Here is a 25,023-nt window from a genome sequence, read left to right on the forward strand (position 1 = left end):
CTTTAGAACCACAGTTTGGAGGACTTGTTCTAAACAATATGTAAAGATAATGGATGTTAAAATGTGTCATTAACAGTGTTTTAGAAACTGCAGGATCTGTTTAACCCCTTAAGGACACATGACGTGTGAAATGTCAGGATTCCCTTTTATTCCAGAAGTTTGGTCCTTAAGGGGATAAAAAAAATACAAAAAATAACACAGCATGGGGAGGCAGTTCTGTGATCTATTGCTTAATCTAATGTATTTTTTTAGCTGATTGATTTACTCTAAACTAGTTATTATTTCCAAAAATAATTGACAGTTCTATTGGTAGCAAACTCTGTTTCTGTGTTCTAGAACCTCCACAAATCGAAGGCCCAGCTATACCAGCAGAAGTCTCGGTTCTTCCTGATGGACAGCTAGAGTTGCAGTGCAATGCTGCTGGTGTCCCTATTCCAGACATCACATGGGAGAAGGACGGACGACCCTTATCCAGACCTGCCCTGCTCTCTAGAAACGGGACTGTCCTCAGGATTGAGAGAGTAAAGGTATGTCGACTGACCTCAAAGCTGCATCTGTTTTGTCTTACCCTCCTTGGCAGGAGAGCTGGCAGGTGAGAGTCACGACTACATTTTGGCACAAGTAACATCCTACCCACTGCTGTAAGCTGTCAACCCTAATCAGCTAACAAGGAGGAAACACACTAAAGGCTCTGGAAACTACCAGTTAATGGATTTATGGTGCAGTCAAGCAGAGAATTGGGCACAGCAGTAGGATGTTCAGCCAAGTTCAAAGTGGAAATAAGGGGAATCTTTCAGAAACATTAATTATGATTCTGACAGTGTTAATAATGATGTGCTGGAGCTGGTAGAGAAGGCTTGGGCATAGTTTAACTGGAATAGCTTTATTTTGCTCTTTCTCACTATAAGATGATTACATTGTGTCTTATTGACTTACCCTAGGCAGAGGATGGAGGTATCTATGTTTGTTTGGCAACCAACAATGCCGGAAGAGACTCAAGGGCCACATGGGTGCGGATGAAAGGTGAATTTTTTCTCTTGGTTTTGTATTCTTCTATAAGATCAAATGATCTTCTTCAGTTGTAGAATTCAACCCACAAACCTTTGATTTTTGCTAATTTTGGACATAACACTTAACTGGTTTTAATGAAGAATAAGAATAACATTTGTAGCCATGCAATGTGTATGGATTAAATGAATATTTTTGGAAATTACAACCCCTTCTCTACCTCTCCTTAACAGAGTTAATTTTAAAGCCCTTGTTTTTTTCTGAAAATAAATAAGGCGCCTCTGTATTTAACCAGTTATAGTGTTTTCATTTGATCATTCTAATAAATTGAATCTTCCTTCTTCAGTTCCCCCCAGTGTTATTGGACCCAGTGAGCCCCGTTCCCTCTCAGTATCCGTCGGAGGTCAGCTGGTGCTGGAATGTAGGGTGGAGGCCGATCCTGCCCCTACTATTCTTTGGTTCCGAGGAGACTCTCCCCTACAGGTAATGAAACAACTACATATTTTTAGATAAAGCAATTCATTTTGTATTTCTCCACATAAAAAAAACCTGAAGATTTCCCCTTTAGTTAAAATTATTTCCGCTCCCCAACCTCCTAATTATTTTGTCTCTAATTGTGTCTTCAATCTTGCTCCCTCCATGACAGACGGACGGACGGGTGCAGATTTTGTCCAAGGGTCGGTTTGTGCAGATTTACAACATTAGGGCATCCGATAGTGGTGAATATACCTGTATAGCCACCAACCCTGCAGGCAAAGCTAGTCTGCACTTCATTGTGGAAATGCAAAGTGAGTACAAAAAGGCCCTTCAATCCACAGTCCCTTTTTCTCCTTCTCCACCCCCAAATAAAATAAACTGACCCTTTTCAGTTTTGTGCCATATATAATGGAGTTTGTAAACATGAAATACTCCAGCTCATGCTCAGGTAGATAACATCTGGCTAGGTATCATGGTAACTGTATTTTAGGCTGCAAGCTGTGTAGGCCAGAGCAGGGGTTCTATTTACTAAAACATGGCTGTTGAAGCATCATGGGAAACCTAGCAGAGAGGGAATGTCAGAGGACATTATGAGAAATATATCCCAAAACATAGCATACAGCATCTAGAGCAGGGATAGGCAACCTTTGGCACTCCAGATGTTGTGGACTACATCCCCCATAAACGGTGTAGTCCAAAACATCTGCAGTGCCGATGGTTGCCTATGCCTGATCGAGAGTGACTAATTAAGCCGTTGCTAATTGTTTGCTTAGACTTAGCTTGCTATCTCTGTAGCACTCAGTGAAACAACTCACTTGTCGCTCATGCAGTTCAGTTTGCAATCTGTACTATTTAATATAACCAAAATTAAAACTGAATTAAGAGGCTAATTTCAGAACACAGGACAGGCTTGATACCTGTTATTGCTGGGCAGGAGGCTCAAAAGTAAGACTGTCCCGGAAACAAAGGGACAGATGGCACCTATACAGTGTATAATAAGTAGACATTTTAACTGCTTGTTCTCCTATTGTTTTCAGTCATTGTCTGTTCTCTCCTGCATTGTCAAGGCTGCTCCCTTACTCCTAATTTTGTTCTTCTAGTTGCGCCAATGATTCACCCGGGGCCTTCGGTTGTAAGCGCGTCTGTTAATCAGACGGCTGTGTTATCTTGTAGAATGGAGGGAATCCCTACACCCACTGTAACATGGAGAAAGGATGGAATCCCGCTGTCTGTAGAAATGGCCAGGTAAAGAAATATCTGCTTTCTGCAGGTCTCCATTTGTAAAGCAAATCCCCGATATGCACAGAATTGCCAACTGATCATCTAACTTTCTACTCCAGATTGGAGTTTCTCACAGATGGTTCCCTGCGTATACCTCAAGCACTCCTGCAGGATTCTGGGTATTATCTCTGCGCAGTCTCCAATTCGGCAGGATTGGCTAGACGTGGCATTGAGCTGAGAGTTTTTGGTAAGAAGGGTTTTTTTTTTCCTCTGGTGCTAAATGCTAATGCACACCAGCAAATTACAATATGTCATACTGGAAAAAAAAAAAAGAATTAGACAGCTGGTCTCTCCAAAAGGAAAACAAAAGGAAAATGTGCAGGTTCTTGATTTGTAGATGAGAGTAAGTAGTATGGTAACAAAAATGACTTCTCTTATTATGAGCTTTTATCAGCCATACTGTGCATTACATGACAGAGTTAAAGGAACACTATAGTCACCTAAACAACTTTAGCTTAATGAAGCAGTTTAAGTATATAGATCTTGCCTCACATGTTTCACTGCTCAATTCACTGCCATTTAGGAGTTAAATCACTTTGTTTCTGTTTATGCAGCCCTAGCCACACCTCCCCTGGCTATGATTGACACAGCCTGAATGGAAAAAAATAACTGGTTTCACTTTCAATCAGATGTCATTTACCTTAAAGGGACACTAGAGTCACCCAGACCACTTCAGCTCAATTAAGTGGTCTAGGTGCCAGGTCCCTCTGCCTCCGGTTTTAACCCTTTACATGTTTACATAGCAGGGTTAATCCAACCTCTAGTGACTGTCTTCCTGACAGCCACTAGAGGCGCTTCTGCGACGCTGGATGCAAAATTCGCATCCAGCGTGCAGAACGTCTATAGGAAAGCATTGAGAAATGCTTTCCTATGGACTGTTAGAATGCGCGCGCGGCTCTTGCCGTGCATGCGCATTCCGCTCCACTCGGGAGCTGACGTCGGCTGGGGAGGAGAGGTGCCCGGCACTGGATTAAGCAAAGCTGCTGAAGGGGTTTTAACCCCGTCAGCGCCACGGGAGGGGGACCCTGAGGGTGAGGGTCCCCCAAGGATGACATAGTGTCAGGAAAACGGGTTTGTTTTCCTGACACTATAGTGATCCTTTAAACAATTTTATCTCTTGCTCTGTAAATTGAACTTTAATCACATACAGGAGGCTCTTGCAGGGTCTAGCAAGCTATTAACATAGCAGGGGATAAGGAAAACTAAATTAAACAGAACTTGTAATATAGAAAGGCTAAACTTTAGATGACTCTTATAGGAAGTGTTTAAGAAGGCGGTGCAAGTCACATGCAGGGGGGTGTGACTAGCATTCATAAACAAAATTATTTACCTCCTAAATGGCAGAGAATTGAACAGTGAGGCTGCAGGGGCATGTTCTATACACCAAAACTGCTTCATTAAGCTAAAGTTGTTTTGGTGACTATAGTGTCCCTTTAAATAATGGGACACCTTCGGATAGCTGGTGGTAGTAGTTACCTCCTGAAATAAAGGTTATTTTTTTATTGTAAAGGGTGACACTACTGTTTTTATAATTTATTTTTATAGTCTTAAAGTTGTGGGTGGAGGAAAATAAAGAAAAGTGAAAAAAACATAAATTTCTAAAAGAGGGTTTCTAGTCATATATTTTGCATATAACATGTATGTGTGCTAGAGGGAATCAGAATTCTTAGGTAGAAATAGCCTAGCAGGAAAAATTGGTTAAGCTGGAGAATTATCCAGATGTTTTCCCGCTTAAACAAATAGTTTCTAAAGTATACTTATAGTAAAAAATAAAATGGCAATGCCGCACCACTGTAGCTAATATAAACAAACAAAATATTAGCATGTACAAATGTTCTTGTCTGACCTCTGCATCCTAACAGTTAATGGAGGCTTTTCTGAATGGCAAGAGTGGAGTCATTGCACGAGGACTTGCGGGCAGGGAGTGCAAGAGAGGATTCGAACGTGTACCAATCCACCTCCCGCTAATGGAGGCAGACCCTGTATGGGAAGAGACATTGATGTGAGGTCATGCCAATTACCTTCTTGCCCAGGTATACTACACTTTTAGCTCTTGCTTGTGATTGGGAATTAATGATTAGGCCAATGATGTCTGACACTGACATAACTGATGTCCTAAACACCTCTACATTAATTCTAATCATTTTCCGAATAAAGCTAAATATTATATCTGGCAACAAAGTAGCATTGTTTGCCAACTTTAAGCTGTGGGATTTTATAGACCAGGAAAAAGTTGCAGTGAATCACAAACCTGGTTTATTTTTCTTCCTTCAAGAGAAACATGGACTCTCTTCTTTCAAATAGAACAGAAGAAAAATCTTGTGAATTAGTGTGGTTTAAATTCCAAAGTCAATCTCATAGCAATATTGTGTTAAGGCACCATTTACAACAACATTGCTAACCTAAGATTATCGTTAGTGGGAATGTTAAATTAATTTCAGGGTTATGTGGCAATCAATGGTAAGATTAAGTTCTGGGTGGTTAGGATATGGTTACATGTGTCATCTGACTTCATTGTCAAGGTCATGGAGACATTTATAGAATCCAGACACATTAGAACAGTGGGAGCAGGCAACCCCTTCTTCTGTTTTGACTTGTATGCATTTTCTTTGGATCTCCCTTGGTTTAAAGAGTAACCTAGACAAGGACCCTTGCACTTTTGGGTGGAATCATTCTCATGTGCAATGGTTTAGGTTCGCTCTGTAATGACATGTAAGCTAATACTGAAGTGAGGACTAACCGATGGCCAAGCTATGAAGTTTTAGTGTTCATATATCTTCTGTTTTCGGCTCATGGAATTCATATAATTCCAGATATGAAGTTCTACCATGAGGCCCGTAAGGAGCGATATCCTCCTGATGAGACTCTAATCTGTGAACTTCTATATAAAATGGTTTTGTATGATTGTTATTGTATTATAAGTTAGGTCTTATCTGTTTCATTCCCTCACTGGAGTTAGTGTCTCTTACAATTCACTCTCTGCTCACAGTGGATGGCGCTTGGACAAATTGGGGGAGCTGGTCTCTGTGTTCGGCTACCTGTGGGGAAGGTGTTCGTCAGCGGACCCGATCTTGCTTTTCTCCTCCACCACAGAATGGAGGAAAAGCCTGTGCTGGAAAAGACATGAAAACAGAGCCTTGTCAGCTGCTGCCCTGTCAAGGTAATATTTCCAGGAAGATGATCATCAAGTACTTATATTACTATACATCCCATATTTGTTGTAATGTTCTCTTACTATACAGTATTACAGTTAATGTCTAGATGTGTCCATAATAAAGGAGATAGTGATCCAGGTTCCTAAATTTCTTTCTGCTAGCTCCAACATTTTGTGAGCATGTTATATAGTTTTATATGGATTTATCTCTTCCTTGGCTCCTACTGAAAACTCCGTCAAGCCTTTAATAAACTATTTATAAACAACTATTTTTGACAATAATTTTAAATGTTCTCTCTTTTTTGTTTTATCGTGCTCCAGTTTTCCCTTCTCGCGTACGGGCAAGTCTAATTGGAATAATTAATGACAAGGATTTTGGGATCTCCTCGCTTAGTGCCAACATGACCGAAGACCCGTTGTCTCGCACCACCTACATCACCAGCAGCATTGAGAATATCCCACCCACAGTGGGTAGGTGTCAACATTTTCTTTTTGTGACAATTATATTTAAGGGCTGTTAAGGGATTATATTCAAGAATTAATTTTGAACAATATCATAAGTAGGAATCAACATGGTTTTATAAAAGACAGGTTATGCCAAATTAACTTAATTGCGTTCTATGAAGAAGTTAGTCAAAATATAGATCAAGTGGACCCAGTAGATGGGATCTTCTTGGATAATGCTATGGCATTTTATACAGTTCCACACAAAAAGTTACTATTAAAGCTGAAATCACTTGGTTTAGATAAGAGAGCATTTGTAAATGGAAAATTTCCAAATTAGACAAAAGTACGAAGTGTAGTGCTTCGTGGTTCTGACCTGGGTCCACTTTTCTTTAATCTGTTTATAAATGATCTTGAAGTGGGCATTGAAAGTAAATTGTCGGTATTTGCAGATCACACAAAACTAGGTTAGATTATATACTCTGAACATGATACACCTTCTCTACAAAATGATTTGGATAAACTGGGGGACAGGGTAAGCAAGTGGCAGATGAAATTACAAAACTGAAACTAAAAAAGCCAAATGTAATTTTTGGCGTAGACGTTTACTTCCATTTTCAGTTGTCTATGATTCATTGGGAGTGAATAACCCAGATGGCCACATCATGCTAGTTATGCTGAGAACCCAAAAGCAACATTCTGAAAACATACAAAAAAATAAATAAATGGTTTGCAACATACGATGGTGATTACATCATCTGACACCTTATTAAATAAGAAAACTCTTATTGTTTCCTTGTTCAGGGTGTGTCTGCATCAAACATTTATTTCCTTTTAGTATTGGAGATTCCCTGTCTAGAGTTTCTCAATCATGACAATGTGACTAGTCAGTACTGGTTCATGTAATAAGACACAACGCAGCCTAAAAGGAAACTAAATATATAAAATAGTACAAACACCCTTAGTGAATTACATTGTGTCATTGAACTCAGTAGAAACAAACACCTTCTGCAGATATATATTATTCCTCAAGCACCCTCCCTTTCTCATGATTAATTGTGCATTGTGTCTGTAGGGAAAATCCACAGTATGTGAGCTACATATGTGGTGCTTCTTAGTGACCCATCAAGCTCAGCCAGAACATGCACTATCCCCCTGATTATATGTGGTTGTTATACTGCTTACACCAATGCGAAGTAAGGTTTTCCCTAAATGTACATTTTTCAGCTCCCGTCAGCTCCCGAGTGGCATCAGCTCCCGAGTGGAGCGGAATGCACATGCGCGGCAATTCAAACAGTCAATGCTTTCCTATGGACGTTCTGCACGCTGGATGCGAAATTCACATGCAGCGAAGCAGATGCGCCTCTAGCAGCTGCAAGGAAGACAGCCACTAGAGATTGGATTAACCCTGCAATGTAAACATAGCAGTTTCTCTGAAACTGCTATGTTTACATCTGAAGGGTTAAAACCTGAGGTACCTGGCACCCAGACCACTTCATTGAGCTGAAGTGATCTGGGTGACTATAGTGTCCCTTTAATGTGGTTGTCACCAAGAATATTATTCTTTATTGCGGTCAACATAGCTAACCTCTAATCCATATTATAGAGAACACATGGAAAATGTATTGAAGATAGTACAGGACATTATAGTTAGGCATCATTGCAATCCAAAGAAAAGAAATCCAGGACTAACGAGTTTGTGGCAAGTATCAAAAGCAAGTTCAGGGCCACCTGTATAATGTGAGGAGTAACAGAAGGGACTGATCCAAAAAAAATCTAGAATCTGGTCAACAAGCAAGAACAATCCAGATAAGCTTGTTGCTATAGTCATAAAATGTAGTTTTATTTATGAAATTAGACATGTTTTTAAATTTTGTCATTTGCAAAACTTTTATTTGAAAAAAAGCTAATTCTTTCATGGCTGTCAGGAGGTGCAGGGCAGGTGACTTTATTCTGTTGGGTGTTAGTCACATGTTTTCTGTCTTAGAAAAGAACAAGACACAATCCATGTCATAACGTTGTATTCACTCATTCTCTCCATTTCCCCGTAGGACCTTTTATGAAGGTGCTCATTTCAGTGATTGCTCCCCTGTATTGGACTGCGGCTTTTCCCCAAGATGATGCAACAAATGGTTTTTCATTAACAAAAGGGGTCTTCCGCAAAGAATCTCAGGTGGAATTTGGTACAGGTGAAAAAAATACAAATTTGTTTCCTATGGATGTGAAATGCGCTGGGAATTCTTGCCATCTCACCACAAACTTAAATAATGACTCTTACCAAACCCACTGTTTAGGTCATTGTTATCTGTAAACACCATACTGTCTTTCAGGTGAGCTATTACGAATCACACACATTGCCCGGGGACTAGACACAGAAGGAACTCTGTGGTTTGATATTGTCATCAATGGATTTGTGCCAGAATCTGTGATTTCTTCTGATGTGATCCTCCAGGTATATTTTATGCTGTCATTTATACACCATGCTGAAGGGGTTGTTGTTTTGTTTTTCTTCAACCAGATCTAGTGCTAGGGTTCTCATTTACTCTCAGGTTCTTCTCCATGGGAGTCTAGTAATACCAGAGATAAATTTGCTCCCTTTTAAAGTTATGCTGTTCATTTCCAAAGTTCAGGGTTAATTACTAAAGTGAGAATTCAAAGTCAATGTAATATTTAAAGGAACACAATAGGGTCAGGAACACAAACATGTATTTCTGACCCTATATTGTTAAAAACACAATCTAGCCCCCCTGGCTCTCCACTAAATATAGTAAAATCTTGCTTTTATCCAAGTCTGCTGCTAGTTCTGCCCCTGATCTGCCTGCTTGGCTGACATTGTCAGAAGTGTCTTGGGAGTGCTGGGTGTTAATGCTGTTTTAAGGGGCCCAGTCTGAAATATAAGGTCTGAGGTTAGAAAAAAAAAAGAAATAAAACACACTATTATGGGTGGGGAGACATGGGGCTATTGAGGTAATTAATTAGAGATGAAAAACTAAAAGGAGATAACATTTGGGATAAAAAGATAGGAAGGATCAGATAGGTGAAAGTCATAAACCATGAACATAAATTTACAAGATTATCAGTGAGGTAACACTAGGTAAACAAACAATTAACAAAAAGTCTTAAAGAATGAACATAAAATGACATGATCACACCAGCTTTAAGCAAAACAAAAACAGAAGATCGGGATGGGAGATATAGGTATCAATTAAGTAGTGATAGTATAGGGAGGGAGATGGAGTAGAACACAATTTTAAAATAAGAGTTTAAAGGAAACAGTAATACAGGTATTCTTGAGTAGATCTTCCAGAGATGATACCTCTGCTCTGAAGTCCTGCTGAATCTTCAGAGCAGAGGTATCATCTCTGGAAGATTGCCCACCCTACCCTCCCCACACCATCCCACCCCATGGTCGACAACTTACTTATACATAGTGCACATCAGCTGGTTTCCTTAACACACCAATCAAATCACTAAACCTCTCCTCACCTGAATTTATTTAACACACTGCATCCTTACATTGGTTTAATCACTCATTGATATTTGTGTGTTTGTATATATGATCTACATATCTATATAATAAACATTTTTTCTAATGTTCTCCCTTCTATTTTTCACTTTAACACTAACTTCTCTCATCACTAAACTATCCCTATCCTTTCACTCACCTGTCCCTAGCAACACCATAATTATTACTTCCACCTTACTCCCCTCCCCTCTCTATTCATCCCATGCACTCTACACATACCTTTCCAGCCTATCTCCACCAACTCCTCCCAAATCCTCTACATACATACCCTCCTACAAAACTTTCAAATCCTACTCCCACCTTCACTTCCTTTCTATCCTTCTGCTCCTAGCTGCTGGTGATGTCTCTCCTAACCCCGGCCCCCTCGCAACAAACCCAGCACATACTAACCCAAGGATCCACACTAATCTCATACCCATCTCATGTTCCTCTAAATCCTCCTTCAATACTGCCCTCTGGAACGCACGCTCTGTTTGCAATATAACTAAATCCACTGCTGTCCATGACTTCATCTCTCGTTCTATAGATTTACTAGCCATAACAGAAACCTGGCTCTCCCCCTCTGACACTGCCACCCCTGCATCTTTGGCCTTCGGTGGTCTCCAACTTACCCACAACCCAAGAAACTCTGAATGTAAAGGTGGTGGTGTTGGGTTTCTCCTCTCCCCTCACTGCTCTTTTAAACCTCTTCCCACCCCCCCTTCTCTCTCTTTCCCATCATTTGAAATACACTCAATTCGCCTTTTCAAACCCTTCTCTGCTAACATTGCTGTTATTTACCGTCCCCCTGGTTCCCCTCTTCTCTTCCTTGACCACTTTGCTGCCTGGCTACCCTATTTCCTCTCTTCTAACATTCCATCCCTAATTCTCGGGGACTTCAATATTCCTATAAACCCACCTTTGACCTCTGCAGCCACTAAACTACTTTCAATTACTTCCTCCCTCGGGCTATCGCAGTGGGCAAATTCTCCCACCCATGTAGCTGGCAATACCCTTGACCTAATCTTCACTTATGCATGTACAGTATCTAATATCTGCAACACTCCATATCCACTCTCTGATCACCACCTCTTATCATTTGCTCTCACATACCCCCTCACCCAAAAACCTCAGCCTAAACTCAACTCAACTCAGGAGGGACCTTAATTCTCTTGATCTCCAGCAGTTGTCAGCTGACATTGATTCACAACTGCTGTCCATCCCTTCCCTCTCCTGTCCTTCACAGGCCATCTCCATATATAACTCTACTCTTACATCTGCCTTGAACACTGCAGCGCCACTCCAAACAAGCACCTCGAGGAGGACCCGCCCCCAACCATGGCATACGAAATCAACGCGCTACCTGCAAAGATGCTCCCGTTGTGCTGAACGCTCCTGGAGGAAGTCTCGTACACAATCAGACTTTCTCCATTATAGATTCATATTGTGTTCATACAGTGCAGCCCTTGCCCTTGCCAAACAGTCCTATTTTTCCGCTCTCATTAGTTCATGTTCCCGCAACCCCAGAGGCCTCTTTCACACCTATAATTCTCTTCTTCGCCCTGCTGTGGACACCCCCAAAACTAACCTTACTGCTGATAACTTTGCATGTTACTTCACTGACAAGATTGAACAGCTAAGGAAAGAATTCTCCCCTCCTTGCCTTTCTGTTTCTCAATCACACATAGATCATGCCTTTCCTACCCTTCAGACATTCTCCCCAGCTACTGACCAAGAGGTGGCTGCTCTTCTTTGCTCCTCTCGCCCCACAACTTGCCCGCTCGATCCTGTCCCATCTCACCTTATTAGATCTCTCTCCACTTGTCTCGTGCCTTCTCTAACACACATCTTCAACTGCTCGCTCTCTTCTGGCATCGTCCCTGCTGACCTTAAACATGCCACTGTAGTACCTATACTAAAAAAACCATCCCTCGACCCATCCACCCCCTCTAACTACCGTCCCATATCCCTGCTCCCTTTTTCCTCAAAGCTTCTGGAAAGACTTGTCTTTACCCGTGTGTCTCATTTCCTCAATTCCAACTCTCTCCTTGACCCCCTTCAATCTGGCTTCCGCCCTCTCCACTCTACAGAGACTGCCCTTATCAAAGTTACTAACGACCTAATCGCAGCTAAATCCAAAGGCCACTACTCCATACTAATTCTTCTTGACCTCTCAGCGGCCTTTGACACCGTTGATCATGCTCTCCTTCTTCAAACTCTTCAATCGCTTGGTCTCTGTGACTCTGTCCTCTCATGGTTTTCCTCTTATCTCTCCCAACGCTCATTCAGTGTCTCCTTTTCTAATGATACCTCCTCCCCTTGCCCTGTCTCAGTTGGAGTTCCCCAAGGCTCCGTCCTTGGTCCCCTTCTATTTTCTCCTTTATACTGCCTCTCTTGGCAAACTTATTACCTCTTTTGGATTTCACTACCACCTGTACGCTGATGACACCCAGCTATATCTCTCCTCCCCGGACCTCTCCCCTGCCGTCCTGCAACGTGTCACTGCTTGCCTTTCTTCCATCTCTGACTGGATGTCCTCCCGCTTTCTGAAACTCAATCTCTCAAAAACTGAGCTCCTTGTCTTTCCTCCTCCTAATACTGATCCTCCTCTTTCGCTCTCCCTCCAAGTTTGTGGTACCAACATCAGTCCATCCTTGCAAGCACGCTGTCTTGGCGTCATACTTGACTCTGGTCTCACCTTTGAGCCTCACATCCAGCATGTTGCCAAATCCTGTAGATTCCATCTTAAAAACATAGCCCGCATCCGCCCCTTTCTTGCACCAGATACTACCAAGGAGCTTGTCCATGCTCTAGTAATTTCCCGCATGGATTATTGTAACCCTCTCCTGATTGGTCTTCCCAAAAGCCGTACTGCACCCTTACAGTCCGTAATGAATGCTGCTGCTAGATTGATTTTCCTCTCTAGTCGTTTCTCTCACACCTCACCCCTCTGCCAGTCCTTACATTGGCTTCCTGTATGCTATAGGAGTCAATTCAAGGTACTAACTCACACCTATAAAGCACTGAACAACTCTAGCCCCTCTTATATCTCCTCACAGATCCATAGGTATGTCCCTTCTCGGTCTCTCCGCTCTGCCCGTGACCACCTCCTGTCCGTTGTCCGCACTCGTACGGCCAACTCGCGCTTGCAGGACTTCTCGCGGGCGGCTCCCTTCCTATGGAATAGCCTGCCTACCGCCATCAGACTCTCCCCTAGTCTTGCATCTTTTAAGAAGTGCCTTAAAACCCATCTCTTTAGGAAAGCTTATGGCCTCCAAGACTAACCCTTACCTCACATACCTGTCTCTTGCCCTCTCCTAAAGGGCAGCCCACCTTATTTGATTGTAAATTCCTGTCCTAATGTGTTTTACACCCCACCTCCTATAGAATGTAAGCTCGTTTGAGCAGGGTCCTCTTCAACCTATTGTTCCTGTAAGTTTATTTGTAATTGTCCTATTTATAGTTAAATCCCCCTCTCATAATATTGTAAAGCGCTACGGAATCTGTTGGCGCTATATAAATGGCAATAATAAATAAATAAATAAGTGTTGCCTAGTACCAATCACAATGCTTTCCCATATGAAAGCATTTGATTGGCAGAGACTGAGATCAAGGAGGCAGATCAGGGGCAGAGCCAGCACAAGCCAAACACAGCCCTGGCCAATCAACATCTCCTCATAGATCCTCTTCATGTATCTCTATGAGGAAAGTTCAGTGTCTCCATGCAGAGGGTGGCACCTCTAGTAGCCATCTGAGAAGTGGCCAGTGTTGGTATCCCTAGGCTATAATGTAAACACTGCATTTTCTCCAAAAAGACAATGTTTACAGCAAAAAGCCTGAAAGGAATGATTCTACTCACCAGAACAAATACAATAAGCTGTTGTTGTTCTGGTGACTGTAGTGTCCATTTAAGGTCAAAATAGCCAAACTGGAAGAAAACTCTAGGTCAGCTATGCTTTCAGTTTGGCTTCTGTGGCCTTAAATTTTAAATTCACTTTGAATTGTCACTTTTGTAAATAACCCTGTTGATTGTATTCTCTACATCTCTTCTATGTATCTTTTCTTCAACATGCTTGCTCTTTTGCTCTTCTCTTCCAATACTTTTCATTGTCTGCTTTGTAGGACTTCATTGAAACCTACGTACAGACAGCTGGTGGACAGGTCAATGCCTGGGCTTCTCCTACATTGGCTAAAGATGGAACTTTCTTGTCCCTTCGTTGCAATCATACGGTAGAATACAATGCATCACTGGGCCATCAACGTAAACTAACACAGCAGGTTCACGTGGGTTCCATCAGATCTACCTACCTTCCAGGATCAGAGGAGCTCCGCTTCCAACTAAAAGCCTCTCTCCGACAAGGTAGACATCACATTATTTTTATTTTCCCTAGTAGGCGTCTTCATTTCACAGATAAAATTCAGCAAGGCACCATTATAAAAACTCAACAATTTTCAGTTGTAAGAAGTTATGTCTGGTTAAGGAGATGTTTGGTGGAATTTTTCTAAAATTAATTGTTTAAGTAATTCAAAGTGAATTTTACACATAAATCTAAATATTTTACACATAAATCAATAGTCAAATAAAAAAAAAAGATTAACAAATTCTACAAGTCAATTATTATTTCAATTCTGTGAACTTGGCCAAAACTTTGAAATTCACTTTGAAATCCAGACGGTTCATTTTATAAGAAAAATATGCTGTTTACATTGTATTTGACGTGTGAAACCTGTTGTGCAATGGTGAATCAAATGACTTCAGTGCAAACTTCCTGATTCCATTTACAACTCATATATTCTAAAGAATGCTATGTGCATTATTTAAAAAATGGGAAGCGCTATGCAACTAGTGATTGTGAATATGAGTCTAACACTCCATGATAGTTACTCTCTTTGGCAACTTTCTAAGAACTGGATTGCGGCACACAATAGAGAACACAATGATAACAAGAATCATCGTATCTATGCATGTGTATTTAGGTATGAATCTATATGTGAATAAACTGCCAGAGTTACATAGTAATTGTTGTAAATTGAACATTGCAATTAATATCTTCAAGCTACATGAGCCATGTTAATCTTTTTTTTTTTTTTTTAATGGGACACTATAATCATCAAGATAACTTTAGCTTTATGAATTAATTTTGGTGTATAGATCATGTCCATACAATCTCACTGCTCAATTCTCTGCCATTTAGGAGTAAAACCACTTTTTATGCACCCTACTCAAACCTCCCTGCATGTGACTTGCACAGCATTTCTAAACACTTCCTGTAAAGAGTCATCTAATGTTTACACTTCCTTTATTGCAAATTCTGTTTAATTTGTAATGTCTTATCTCCTGCACTGTTAATGGTTTGCTAGACCCTGCAGTAGACCCTGCAGGAGATAAACAAATTTTAAGTAAGTTACATCTGGTTGAAAGTAAAACCATTTTGTTTTCATGCAGGCTGTGTCAGTCACAACCTGGGGAGGTGTGGCTAGGGCTGCATAAACAGAAACAAAAGGGATTTAACTCCTAAACGGCAGTGAATTGAGCAGTAATACTTCAGGGACATGATATAAGTTAAAGGGACACCAAAGGTACCCAGATCACTTCATCTCATTGAAGTGGTCTCGGTGCAGTGACCCTGTCCCCTTAACTCTGCAATGTAAACATTGTAGTTGTAGAGAAACTGTAATGTTTACATTGCAGAGTTAAGACTGTCTCAAGTTGTTGTCTAGCGTTGATTCAATGCTATGAGGAAGGCCAAATGCGCACGCAGCACTCTCCACACATGCGCATTAAGTTCAGCCTTGCGACTGCTTTGGAGGAGAAGGACACAAATCCAGCGGCGAGAGATATCGGTGCTCAAATAAAGTAAGTGTTCAAACAATATATTTAACCCTTGATAGCCATAGGGGAGTGGCCCTCGAGTGAAAGGGATACAATAGTAATAGTGTTGGGAATACAGATTTGTATTTCTAAAACTATAGTATTCCTTTAACATCTGGTTGAAAATGAACCTTTTTTTCATGCAGGCTGTGTCTGTCACAGCCAGGCGAGATGTGACTAGAGCTGCAGAAACAGAAAAAAAGTGATTTTAACTCCTAAATGGCAGAAAACCGAGCACTGATACTTCAGGGGCATGATCTATACACCAAAACTGCATCATTAAGATAAAGTTGTTTTGGTGACTGCAGTGTCCCTTTATTCCCCAATTTGCCTATGCTTCCAGCTTAGCAATTTTGGTCTAAAATGTGAACCTCCCCAGTCTGTGTCCAACCATTCATAATTTTGTGAATTACCCTGCTTATGTAGGTGTAGGTGTTCATGAATGTATGCGAATATAAATGTGTGTGTGTGTATATATAAATATATATATATATATATATATATATGGATATTCACTAAAGTAAGAACTGTCAGGAATTCAAAGTGAATTTTACATTTAAGGCCATAATAACCGAACTAGAATAATTCTCAAAGTCAGCTATACTGCCTGTTCAACTACTTTGTTCTTAAATTCGAAATTCATGTTGCGTTCTAACTTTAGCAGATAACAGATAAGTGAGTGTTCAAAATGGGAAACTTTATTGACAGTGTGCTTTTTCCTTTATGTTAGGGATGAATGGCGGAGCCTGCCCTGCAGGATTTCTGCAGACTGGAGATTCCTACTGCACAGGTGAGGATTTGTGTTCTTGGACATGGTGAGTAGGTTTTATGGAGTCACTTGTGTTGCTCACACCTTTCTTTACTTTGCCGTAGATGAAGATGAGTGTGAGACTCACGTGCCTTGCTCTCACACATGCCACAATGTCCTGGGCAGCTTCTCCTGCTCTTGCCCATCGGGGTACATGCTGTCTTCAGATCGAAAGAACTGCAGAGGTAAGAAACAGACTCATTGCCAACTCTACTGGGCGTCAGCTATAGAAATTCATGGATACTTTTTTTCTCCTGTTTTCTTTCTTCTATCACTTGAGATCAAAGAGAATACGGGAAAACAGGTTTGTAATAAACACACCTTCATAAATTGCTCTTAAAGTTTTCAAAAAGATACAGATGGAATCTAAAAGTAATGCTGTTGTTAACAGACATCCTGCTTTTCCAGACTGCAGAAATAAATGACAATGCTGAGCCTTCCTGCATCCAGGAATAACAGAACCACCAAGTACAATAGACTCAAAGGTTTAGTGTAAATTTTGGGGGAGTCTAAGAACATTTTACGAACTTAAGCCCATTGAGTAGCTGAGAAAGATGTGTCTAAAATCTTCTCCCCTTTCTTGTTTAAATTGAGTAAGGTTCCCCTCCAATCCAGCAGTAGGGTGTTATATAGACCTGTGATAGCCCTTTCCATCCCGTCACCCCACACACACAGGGACTCAAACCAGGTTGGTTCCCTATAAACAGCCTCTCTATCAGGAATGCTGTGCTAGAAATGTTTGTAGGTTTCGGTATCTTTTCATAGCAGTAGGTTCCCATCCCTCCTCCAGCTCATTCAGGCTCCATGTATCTCCTGCATTCCGTATTTGACTGATGGGAACATACAGCCCTTGCAAATTACAAAACCACCACAGATAGGCTGCTGGCCAGGTTCTTGTTATGTATCAGAGGCAGCATCAGGCCTGGAGTGGTGAAAGTTTGTGTGATATATAGTCATTAAATTGTCTGCTTCTTTTTTGATTTCTAGATGTGGACGAATGCGGTCTGGGCAGTCACAATTGCAAAGCAGGACAGGAATGTGTTAATGTAGCAGGTTCTTATCAGTGCGTCTTGCGCTGTGGGCCTGGCTTCCGACCTAACACAGAAGGAACAGTGTGTGAAGGTAAAAACAGAGCATTGAAAAACTATAAGACTAGGCTGAGATGAAGCTCATCGGAGGAATCTCTTACCATACCTTACCATAGGACTAGGCAACAAAGGACTCCTGTTAATATTAAAGGGACACTATAGTCACCAAAACAACTTTAGCTTAATGAAGACGTTTTGGTGTATAGATCATGATCTCGCAATCCCACTACACAATTCTCTGCCATTCAGGAGTTAAATCGCTTTGTTTATACAGCGCTAGGCACACACCCCTGCATGTAACTGTTCAGCCTTCCTAATCATTTCCTGCAAAGTGAGCTCTAATGTTTAAACTCCCTTTATTGCACAGTCTGTTTAATATAGAATTTCTTATCTCCTGCACGATCATTAGCCTGATAGACCTTGCAGGAGCAACATGTGTGTGTGATTTAAGTTCAATTTACAGAGCAGGAGATAAAACTTCAAATGTAAGTTAAAGGGACACCAAAGGTACCCAGATCACTTAATCTCATTGAAGTGGTCTCGGTGCAGTGACCCTGTCCCCTTAACTCTGCAATGTAAACATTGTAGTTGTAGAGAAACTGTAATGTTTACATCGCAGAGTTAAGACTGTCTCTAGTGGTTGTCTAGCATTGATTCAATGCTATGAGGAAGGCCTAATGCGCACGCAGCACTCTCCACAAATGCGCATTAAGTTCAGCCTTGCGACTGCTTTGGAGGAGAAGGACACAAATCCAGCGGCGAGAGATATCGGTGCTCAAATAAAGTAAGTGTTCAAACACTATATTTAACCCTTGATAGCCATAGGGGAGTGGGCCTCGGGTGAAAGGGATACAATAGTTATAGTGTTGGGAATACAGATTTGTATTTCTAAAACTATAGTATTCCTTTAACATCTGGTTGAAAATGAACCTTTTTTTCATGCAGGCTGTGTCTGTCACAGTCAGGAGAGATGTGACTAGAGCTGCAGAAACAGAAAAAAAGTGATTTTAACTCCTAAATTACAGAAAACCGAGCACTGATAATGCAAGAGCATGAACGATACACCAAAACGGCTTCATTACGCTAAAGTTGTTTTGGTGACTATAGCATCCCTTTAAACTATAGCTCCCAGGGCCAAGGTCCAGCCTTATTAAACATCAAGCTTCAGGCACTTTAGTGTTACTTGTTACATGTCGTTAGAACATTGAGATTATCTTGCTATCTTTCATGGTGCTTGGCTTTGTGTCCATCCTATATAAATGTGCATCTAGTATATACAGTAAATATTTCTCAGGCAGATCTAATTAGTCCAGGGTGAATGGATCAAACATTTATTCACCTCTAAAGAAATACAAAAAAATTACACTTTGTTTCACCTCTGCAGGAGAACAAAAGGAGAAGCAATGTTCTAGTCCTTCTCCTCCTGAAGAGATATATCCTTCCTAACCTGCAAAGCAGACACCATTCATTTATTCTACTACTTTCTATTTGTTTTGGGTTTTTTTACTTTTCTTCTTGAATTATTTTCTTTTTTTTTTTTATAACTTTAAAACATAATTCTTTCTTTGTAATATATTTTTATGGTACTGACACATACATTGTCTGGGTTCTCGTCTCTTGGTGTATTAGATATTGACGAGTGTGCCCAATCCTCTCCGTGCCAGCAGAGATGCCTAAATAACATTGGCTCGTATAGGTGTGCATGTGACCCAGGCTACCAGCTTAAAGGAACTCGCTGTACAGGTCAGTGTCACCATACTTTTATGAAATGCAAGAATTTGGTAGGCTGTTTCCCATTCAGGTGATGGTTATGGTGTAAGGAGCATTTGCTGCATTGACAGTGAGTCTAAATGTCTCTTTGCTTAAGGAATTAACAGCGATTCTAATCATTAGAACCCTGCTGGCCTATAGTAGTAATTTGGCGGACTAATTAGGAATATTTCACCTTATCAACTCGTCAACTGAGGGTGTGGGCTTGTAGGTGCCATGAATGGAGATATTCTGGGGCTATTATAGGCATTTGAGTAACTTGATGACTTGCAGAGGTTATGTAACTTTATTTATTTTTTTGTCAATCTTTCTTATATTATGGCATTTGTTTCACATTTTACAGAAGAGAAAAAAAGGAGTTAGAGCAGATAAACATAAAAGCAGATGTGTCAACGTACAACGGAGTAAACTCCGAAGATAGGCTGCCATATTTTTATAATAATAAATGACAAGATTTATCAGGCTAGTTATTCATGAGACATTTGTTCTAGAGTTAACATGCTAAAGACAAGGTATATCGGGCTAGGTCTTCATGAAAAAATGAATACAGAGTAATCATGCTTACGACAGGGTATATCAGGCGAGATATTTAGGAGAAGATTAATATAGGATAAACAGGTTACTCAAATTTTGCAAGCGTGACTACCAAGGTGGTGTTGCCGTTTGTCGATTTCGCTGACATAGCCAAGAACGAAAGCAAGAAAAAAAAAGATATACATGTCTGAGCTAAAAATGAAACAAAAGACAGGTTAGCACTACCTGTTAAGCATTCTCTATGCTATTTAGCTAGTAAGGTTAGCAGCTTGTCATATACAGGGTAGGTTTAAACCACTGAGGACAGTGAGATTGCTAGGTCTGCTCGGGGCTAGTAGTTACTGGCTGTTGACAGCGTTAAGAAACTCCACTGGGGGGGGGGGTGACTTAGTGGCAGAGTGGTGCCATGGCGTTATCTACATAAAATAAAGGGCAACAGGCCCAAAGAACACATAAATACAGGCATGTTTAGCATTTGGTATTTGCAGGTTTCGCTGAGGTTCAGCTGGTCAGAGCCCCCCTGGACATGCCTGGCATTCAGCCGACTCCCTTGAGTGGTATTCCCTTCAGATAGTTAGACAGTCCATGCCATGGCTGATAAGGCACATCTGCTCTCGCTTCACCTTTCCAATTTCCAGGTCCGCGTGGGCTGGGTACTTTCTCCTGCTGCCAGGGTGTGGGTCCGCGAGGTCTCCGTACCTTGTGTCTTTAGCCTAAGGCCTTAGAGGGAGCCCTTTCCTGACGTCCATTGATCCCTTCATCAGGATCGTGGGCTCGTAGATCTTCTGGGTTTCCAAACAGACCCCTGGGTATATGGACAGCAGTGGGGGGGTTACCTCCAATTGGGCCCCCAGCTTGGATGAAGAACGGGTATAGAGTCCAGCAGGACCATCCAGCTCTGTTGCAGGAGGTGCGGGCAGACGTGTGCTCTGCTCCAGAGAAGCCTCTGGCTTGAGTGAGAGACTGACTACAAGGGTGCCCTTGTGGGGTCTTGGGGCTGCAGGGGGTGATATCACCCGAGGTTGGTTGACAAGTGGGCACCAGAATTTCTGACAGCCTCGAATCTGTCATTGAAGGAGTCAAGCCACTTCTGCGACCCCTTGCTTGTTTGCGGTGTCTCCCGTCTGGCAGCCATTTGCCTCGTGGGCCTCGATTCTGCGAATGGGTCGCTGCTCAGGTGTATGCTTGCCTCAGTGGGGACCAGGGTATCCCTCACCGGTCCGGGGGGGGGGGGGGGGGGAGGAGAATGGGGTATGTGGCTGGTCCCACTTGTAGCTGCGCCGCGTAGTCCGGGCGATCGGCCATTCACCTGTCCATCAGCAATGGTAGGCCGCAGCAGGATCTCCGTGGGCAATACGAGTAGATGAGCCGCTCCGGTTTGCAAGAGTTTCCCCCAGGGCTTCAGTGTGTGTTACGTAACCGGATAGTGCAATTATTGTGAGCTGGCTGTCGGTATTTCAGACTGATTTGGTGCGTGAGATCAGGAGCTCAATCGATGTGCAGCCAGCCGCCATGATGCCCAGGCCATGCCCCCCAAGGTTATGTAACTTTAAACACATTTATTGTAGTTTCAAGGCACATTGCTGTAATTTTGATTGTTATGGACTCTGATAAACACTCAAATATTAACATAATGATAGAAAAGTGGAACAGAGGGATAGTGACTGTACTTGTAAAGAGTACTGATGCATCTTAATTTTCTAGACATTAATGAGTGCCTGAGAGGCGTCTGCCAACCACAACAGCATTGCAAGAACACAGTTGGGAGTTACCAGTGTATTGACAACTGCCCAGCTGGCACCACTCGAACAGAGTCTGGAACCTGCAATGGTGAGTGGAGATTACACAGCGTGAATTGGGTCCTAGTTATGTTTATTGCTGTCTCATCAATAAAAAATATTCTAATATGGTCTCTGCAGATATTGACGAATGTCGAGATGGTTCCCATATGTGTCGTTACAACCAGCTCTGTGAGAACACGGTTGGAGGGTATCGCTGTGCTTGCCCGAGGGGATACAGGTCTCAGGGAGTTGGAAGGCCATGCCTGGGTGAGTTTTACCATTCTAGCCCTGATAGCTATGATATGACTTCGATGATAATCAGGGATATTATGGAATATTATCTTAAAGTGGTACTTACTGAAAAACAGGTTACTTTTCCAGTCATGCTTTAAAAGCTACCTTTATTTATTTATTTAAAGGAACACTATAGGGTCCTGAACCTATAGTGTTAAAAACACCTTCTCTCACTTCTTGCCCCCCTAAATATAGTAAAAGCTTACCTTTATTCCAGTCTGCTGCTGCTGGCTTTGCCCCCGATCTGTCTTCTTGGTTGACATCATCAGAACTGGTGTTCTGAGTCAATCACAATGCTTTTCCACAAAAAAAAAAGTTCAGTGTTGCCATGCAGAGGGTGGAGAAACTGAATGTCAGTCACACTGTGCAACACTGCCCCGGGAAGCAGCTCTAGTAGCCAGTGGAGGCTGTAATGTAAAAACTGCATTTTCTCTGAAAAGACGGTGTTTACTGCAAAAAGCAGTAAACAAATACAATAAGCTGTAGTTGTTCTGATGACTTAAGTGTCCCTTTAAATATATTCCATTATAGAAATAGATTCCTTTAAGTGAGTGTATTACTTTATAGTGTACAGTCCTTTATGGAGTACAACTTAATCCTATTCCACTTAATCCATTTCTGCATTATCATCAGAAAATTGTCCTTTTGTGTGGATAAGTGTCTTCTCACCCAGAAGCAATAAGCATGTATCACTGCCAGCTAATATAATATAGCATTCTAGCAGGTAAGAGGACAACAAAGGAAACCTCTGAGTAATTATTGAAATAATGGAAAAGTTGACTATTATCAGAATCTGTTTCAGATTATATAATTATTTGCAAGATTTCCATTTGAGAGATACATTGCATTTACTTTGTGATGATAGGAGGAAAAAAAATAACATGGTGCTTCTCTCTCTCTGTATCTAGATATTAATGAGTGCCAGCAGGTGCCCAAAGCATGTGCCTACCAATGTCAGAACCTGGCTGGCAGCTACAAATGCCTATGCCCACCTGGGAAACACCTTTTGGCAGATGGACGGTCGTGTGCAGGGCTAGAGAATCTCAGAAACAACTCCGCTTTCGGTCATTCTGGAACCCAACTAGAGGCAACTGTGAACAATGGGAGAATTCATGGAAATAACATATACACCTGGCTTTCCTTTGGTCAAAACAACAACCTCCTGGGTCAAAGCAGCACTGCCCGCTGTCCTGCAGGGTTCATGCGCAGGAATGGAGTATGCACAGGTTAGAACTTAAGAAAGCTATTCTAGCATGTTAACACTCCTATGTGCAACTCATGTTCTTACACAATGTACTTTTTAGCAGCAATAGTAAGTGAAAAAAAATTAACCCCTTTGAAAAATAAAACTTTATTGATAATCGTTCACGTTATCAGTCTTACGATTCTTCAAAGTGTGTAAGGGCTGTACACATTGGGGGAGAATTATCAACGTGTTGCCAACACTTTTTTTTATATATATATAATTTTTTTGCAAATTTTTAGGCATAGTTTAATAATTATGTCAGCTGTTTTTGCGTCCCTTGCTTTCTAATCATCATTTTTTAATTTGGCGGCTCGATGGATTTTTCTAACAGCACCACTATTCCAACACTTTTTCCACCACTTTAAATTTGGTGGTCGTCTTTAATGGAAATTTCTGTAAAAAAAATGGTGGAATATATGATACAGAAAACCAGCACCTTTTTTAAATTTAGCTCACTTTTAAAACACTTTAATAAATAGGGTCAAAGTAATGCCAAAGTTTAACAATCACATTTGAGAACTCGTTGATAAATCTCTTTCATAATATTCCAGTCATCGACAAGCCCCTAATTGGCTGGCTGATGATGAGTTCTGTATCTACTGATACAGATAATATTACATACGTCGGCCTTCACAACTAATCACAAGCAAGCTTGTGCTGGATAAGGATTGTGAAAGCAAAACAAGCAGTAAATATGTGCGTCTGTGTTTAATGTTCTCCTGGCAGTGTAACATTTGTTTGCCAATTTGTTCTGAGAATTAATGAATTTAGGGAAAACACGGAACTCGTATTATTTCAATAACTGGTTGATGTGCTGCTAGGCTGTGAGGCATAGTTAGATAATATGTCTATTTCATTTTTCTTTTAGACATAGACGAATGTCATCAACGGAGTCCATGCCAACATGAATGTAGGAATACTGAAGGCAGCTACCAGTGTCTGTGTCCCTCTGGCTACCGTCTGCTTCCCAACAATAGGAACTGCCAGGGTAAGTACTGGGGATTGGGGGTAGCACGCGTCTACTAGAATGGCCCACAGTTATCTTCACTGACACTTAATGCAGAGAGGATTAAACACATTCTTCTGGCATTCTCGAAAGCTGGAGTATTTGCTGTCACTGCTGTAAATGACAGGCTTCACCGTGGAGAGGAATTATAGAATTACATGCTAGTTATTTTAAGATGGCTCTGTATAGGTTCTCTATGAAGTTTCCTGAGGTGGAAAGGTATGCAGTTATCCACGATGCAGAAAGAATTAGAAAGAAGAGTTTAATATGCATGGTGCAAAGGGTACCTTGCACCCATCCTCAGCTCCAAGAGTAGCTTTACAATTGCAGTGATTTGTAAAGGTCATCATAACGCTAAGACAATCCCTTAAGCCATCAATCAGGCAGCCACATTTCTATCTTTTGGGCTTGCCGCATGCTCACAGTACATGTAGATGGAGGCAAGTTCTCTTCCTCATCATTAGAGAGTAAGATGACCTTACGGTTTCCGGCGGGACTGAAAGGAAGTGCGCACACTGAGTGCGCACTTCCTTTCAACCCGCCGGAACCTGAAATTGAAGTTCCTGTACAGCGGTGCGCGCCGGCCAACGCTACAAGACAGGTAACTAATTATGGGACAAGGGGAAGGGGGGGGGGAGAAGACCATGGGGGGGGAGGGGGAGAAGACTATGGGAGGGGGGGGGGAGAAGACTATGGGAGGGGGGGGGGAGAAGACTATGGGAGGGGGGGGGGAGAAGACTATGGGAGGGGGGGGG

General features: G+C 41.6%; 1 protein-coding gene across 1 annotated transcript in view; it reads left to right on the forward strand.

Moving 5' to 3' along the window:
• Window positions 1-25,023, forward strand: part of HMCN2 (hemicentin 2) — a 207,712-nt gene that overhangs the window by 177,490 nt on the left and 5,199 nt on the right. Inside the window, exons 69-88 of the mRNA XM_063432432.1 lie at window positions 337-527; window positions 942-1,023; window positions 1,355-1,491; window positions 1,655-1,796; window positions 2,586-2,730; window positions 2,826-2,953; window positions 4,629-4,799; window positions 5,756-5,926; window positions 6,242-6,391; window positions 8,416-8,553; window positions 8,695-8,816; window positions 13,992-14,229; window positions 16,472-16,531; window positions 16,615-16,734; window positions 17,537-17,671; window positions 19,267-19,380; window positions 21,646-21,771; window positions 21,861-21,989; window positions 22,925-23,242; window positions 24,131-24,250. Of these exons, the coding sequence (XP_063288502.1) occupies window positions 337-527; window positions 942-1,023; window positions 1,355-1,491; window positions 1,655-1,796; window positions 2,586-2,730; window positions 2,826-2,953; window positions 4,629-4,799; window positions 5,756-5,926; window positions 6,242-6,391; window positions 8,416-8,553; window positions 8,695-8,816; window positions 13,992-14,229; window positions 16,472-16,531; window positions 16,615-16,734; window positions 17,537-17,671; window positions 19,267-19,380; window positions 21,646-21,771; window positions 21,861-21,989; window positions 22,925-23,242; window positions 24,131-24,250 (2,937 nt within the window). The remainder of the gene's footprint in view (window positions 1-336; window positions 528-941; window positions 1,024-1,354; window positions 1,492-1,654; window positions 1,797-2,585; window positions 2,731-2,825; window positions 2,954-4,628; window positions 4,800-5,755; window positions 5,927-6,241; window positions 6,392-8,415; window positions 8,554-8,694; window positions 8,817-13,991; window positions 14,230-16,471; window positions 16,532-16,614; window positions 16,735-17,536; window positions 17,672-19,266; window positions 19,381-21,645; window positions 21,772-21,860; window positions 21,990-22,924; window positions 23,243-24,130; window positions 24,251-25,023) is intronic.

This window comes from Pelobates fuscus, chromosome 9 (assembly GCF_036172605.1).
Source record: "Pelobates fuscus isolate aPelFus1 chromosome 9, aPelFus1.pri, whole genome shotgun sequence".
NCBI lineage: Eukaryota > Metazoa > Chordata > Amphibia > Anura > Pelobatidae > Pelobates > Pelobates fuscus.